Below are 4,302 nucleotides of genomic sequence, written 5' to 3' on the forward strand. Positions count from 1 at the left end.
GTGGGGGGAGGGTACTGGATCTCCTTTAACTTGGGTTTTTTTTGGTGGCTGTTCCAGTTTCTCTCTCAGGGAGGTCAGAGCATGATTCCACCAATCTATTTCTTTCTCACACTCCCTGATGCTCCTTAGCCTTTCTACTTCCTCTCTTAGCTCTGCCACCATGCTGAGTTCATCACCCACCCGGTCACACCTCACACAGCTGTCTTCCCTACTACCATCCATTAGCCATGAAAGGTTGTGGCACTCCCTGCAGCCTGAGACCTGTGTGTCTGCATGTTTCCACGGGAGCTCTGTTTGTGTGGCTACGTCTGCTCTGTCAAGTGCAGAAGATGTAGCTTCCTGCCCGGTAGAGACCATGGCTAAACTCCCTCTCGCCAGGTGAACTCCCCTCTTGAGCATTCCACGCCCTTCTTGTGCAAACTGCTGTGCCACGCCCTGGCTGACATGCCACGCCCTGTTTGCCCATCCTGTCCACTGTGCTCCTGGTCACTCGTGCTCCCTAGGGCTGCCTTTTAAGGGGGTAGAGATTCTAAAGGGGGGTAGAACTGGAGAATCTTAAAGAAGGGTAGAACTGGAGAATCTTAAAGAAGGGTAATAAGGAAAAGATAGAATAGCTTCTACGTGGAGAGTGATTTTTTTGAAGTAGATCCTTCCTTGTAGAAAAGAGGGGAGGAAGGAAGAGGGAGAATTTGTGTAGGAGCGACTGTTGCCTGTCTCTTAGTATCACTTGATACTACCAACAGGACAAGAGGCAGTGGGCACAAACTGAAGCACAGGAGATTCTGAACGTAAGGAAACATCTTTGGTGTAAGATGCTGTCAATGGTTGATAGCCATCAATAGATTTCATAAAAGGGAGGGAAAAAATAAAACTACACTTCAAGGTTAAAGTCCTTAGGTGTCCTGATAAGGGATGGAAGCTGAGTGTATTCTGGGGCAGTGTCGTGTGCTTGCCTTGCTCTTGTACTCTACCCTAGGCATCTGCTCTTGAAGTGAGGATATTTAAATTAGTTAAAGATCAGCTTTACCAGATTAGGGCAGCAGCCTGATCTTAGGGAAGTTGGTCTCCCCTAATGATGTAACTAAGTAGAAGGAAGACGAAGGTACAAAATCATATTAGATCCCTAGTGTTGCCCACAACATCTGAAAGCCAAAAATGATGTTGGAGAAGACTAAAACTGATTATAAAAGTGTTGCTGCGTCTTGTTTCTTTAGATGATTGTGCTAATATATGACAGTATTGTGCAAATTTTTGTCCAACTTGGACAATGTTAAAGAAGGGATTAATTGTCCCAGCAGAAGTTTGGAGGCTGAGACAAACCTTTTCCCAGAAGAGGGAAAGCATAGTAAAATGAAACTGAATGCGTGTGGTATGGTTTGAGGGGGTTAGCTTTTGAATAACTGTCCTTGAGTAGTAAATGGGTCTTATCAGAGGTATTATCCCTGAAGTAGTTGGCTTGGTTAATAGTTAATGTTCTCTATTTTACTGGTCAGGCTTCTTAGTATTAAGATTCCAAATTTATTGTCTTTACCAAATTTAATACCTGAGTTAGGCATGGTCCTTCTCACTCTTCTTATTCCCCTACCCCACCCCTGACTATTGTTGCTTGGTTCTACCACAGGCGAGGGGAAGACCTTCTTATGTGCATGGATATACAGCTGGCTGAAGCACTGTGTGGCTTTCAAAAACCTATCACAACACTGGATAATAGAACTATAATTGTTACTTCTCATCCTGGTAAGCGTTGGTTTGCTTTGTGCTAAAAATCTGTGCATCCAGCAAATGTAAGCTGAATAGCAAGCAGTTAGTATAGGGGAGCAGAAAGGATTGATCCTTAAAATACTACTTTCTCCTCCTTCCTCCCCCCTCCAAGTCTTTACAGCAGAGAGCTTTAAACAAATAAAAGTTTTACTTAGTGGGCAACAGTAGCTACCTGTTTCGTCATATGACACAGTAACAGACTTTACTTCATGGATGTGCTGATATCCTGAGGATACTCAAGGTCTCTGAAGATAAAATTTTCAGACTTGGAACTCATGGAATACTCGACATTCATAGGTATGTTCCCTTTGAGAAGCATACAAAATGGCAGTAGGTCCCTATTAGACTACTGGATATCGGTATAGTTGTTAAAACACAGCTTACAAGGCTGCACAAATGCATCCTGAAAGGAATTAAAACTAAAATTGCTTGTTTTGCCTGCCTGGATTTTTTTTTCCTTCTTTTTTTTTTTTTTAATTTACTTAAGGCCAGACCATCAAACATGGGGATATTAAATGTGTGCTGAATGAAGGCATGCCAATATATCGTAGGCCATATGAAAAAGGACGTCTAATCATAGAGTTCAAGGTAAGTGAATCAATTTCCATGGTACAGTTTAACACCAAACATGCAGAACTTCAACCGTAAGTAATAACTCAAGCAAGAAGAGACACTAATCATCAGGTGTCTTGTTTAGTGTGTTTCTTGCAGCGTGGTCAGATAAACTAATGCAATGCACAAGTCTATAGACAGAAAGTATCCAATTCTTTCTTGCAATGGTTTTGGCCGGGATAAAGTTAATTTTCTTCATAGTAGCCTGTATGGGGCTATGTTTTGGATTTGTGCTAAAAATAGTGTTGATAACACACTGATGTTTTAGTTGTTGCTGAGCAGTGCTTACACAGCATCAAGGCCTTTTCTGCTTCTCACACTGTCCTGCTAGCAAGTAGGCTGGGGGTGCCCAGGAACAGCTGACCCCAACTGATAAAAGGGATATACCATACTATATGATGTCATGCTCAGCAATAAAAGCTGGGGGGAAGAAGGAGGAAGGGGGGGATGTTCGGAGTGATGGTGTTTGTCTTCCTAAATAACCATTACGCATGCTTTCCTGGAAATGGCTAAACACCTGCCTGCTGATAGGAAGTAGTGAATGAATTCCTTATTTTGCTTTGCTTACGCATGCAGCTTTTGCTTTACCTACTAAACTGTCTTTATCTCAACCCACAAGTTTTCTCATTTCTACTCTTCTCTCCCCCATCCCTCTGAGTGTGGGGGAGTGAGCAAGTGGCTGTGTGGTGCTTAGCTGCTGGCCGGGGTTAAACTGCAACATTTCTAAATAGCTCTTTACTGAAAATATACTGAGTACTGAAATAACCTGTTTGGATATCCTGTGAATTTTCATGTTTGATGTGTTTTTTGGCCTCCAACTGAAATATAACTGACCTTGTATTGGAGCAAGAAGATCAGTTAGTTAATTGTAATTGCTGAAGAGAGTTTCATTAATACTGATGGGAGAGGAATCAGGCTAATCTCTAACTGCTGTGTCCCCCTACTCTGGCTTTAGCTGAGGATATCTTTTTTTAGCCCTTTCAATAGGGCAGTCTGGGGCAGAAAAAAAGACTGAATTAGCCAAGACAGTGAAGTTGCCCAATATAGTAAAAATGCACTTTTGGCAGATGTGAAAGACTGGCAAGTGACCTAGCTATTTCCTTAGCAATGGGTTTTCAAGTCTTCTGTAATTATAAAGCTGATGCTGGCAGATAATTGACCTGTAGTAAGTGAGATAGATGCCAGTTAAAGCCAAATTCAGTAACTGCAGCTCTTTATTTCAGGTGAACTTCCCAGGTAGTGGCTTCCTCTCCTCAGATAAGTTGTATTTGCTGGAAAAACTGCTACCTGCAAGGCAGGAAGTAGAAGAAACTGAGGAAATTGAACAAGTGGATTTAATGGACTGTGATCCAGCTCAAGACAGAAGACATTGCTGTAATGGAGAAGCCTATGAAGATGATGAGCACCACCTTGGAGGTGGTGTTCGATGTCAGACTTCTTAAAAGGGCCAGTTAATAACCAGTGTGATGCCACTTTTATGTGCATCAGTAGACAAGTAAAGGACTACAGGTGATTCACCCTCACTTCCTGATACTTTTTTTTTTGTTGTTGCTGTTAAATTCAACTATAGTTCATTCTGAAAGCATAAAGAAATTAAAGTGGCAACATGAAAACTGACTTTGCAATTTGTATAAAGCTCCAGGATGCAAGTGCAGATCAAGCTGATCACAAACACTGTCTCAGACAACCAGTCTGGAATAGTTTTCTTGACTAAATCTGCAATTCTTGTATCTGTGTTCAAGTGCCTGGTCTTAGACTAAGGTTCTGTAGCATTCTTGACACTCTGTAGAGCTGCAGTTTACTGAAGGATGCACAAGTATTTCTAATTCATGTGAAGATATATCTACAGTTTTTGGATTTGCACTGCTGTTTGTCAAATCAGAACTTTCTCTATAATGCAAATGTGTAATATGTAAACCTGACACAAAT

General features: G+C 41.7%; 1 protein-coding gene across 1 annotated transcript; it reads left to right on the top strand.

Moving 5' to 3' along the window:
* The first annotated feature begins 1,640 nt into the window (after positions 1-1,640).
* On the top strand, positions 1,641-3,970 carry LOC141735452 (dnaJ homolog subfamily A member 1-like). The gene is made up of 3 exons (XM_074568269.1): positions 1,641-1,737; positions 2,249-2,349; positions 3,597-3,970. Exons 1-3 carry the CDS (start codon positions 1,641-1,643, stop codon positions 3,813-3,815), a joined length of 417 nt encoding a protein of 138 aa, XP_074424370.1. The 3' UTR covers positions 3,816-3,970.
* The last annotated feature ends 332 nt before the right edge of the window (positions 3,971-4,302 follow it).

This window comes from Larus michahellis, chromosome W, assembly GCF_964199755.1.
Source record: "Larus michahellis chromosome W, bLarMic1.1, whole genome shotgun sequence".
Lineage (NCBI taxonomy): Eukaryota > Metazoa > Chordata > Aves > Charadriiformes > Laridae > Larus > Larus michahellis.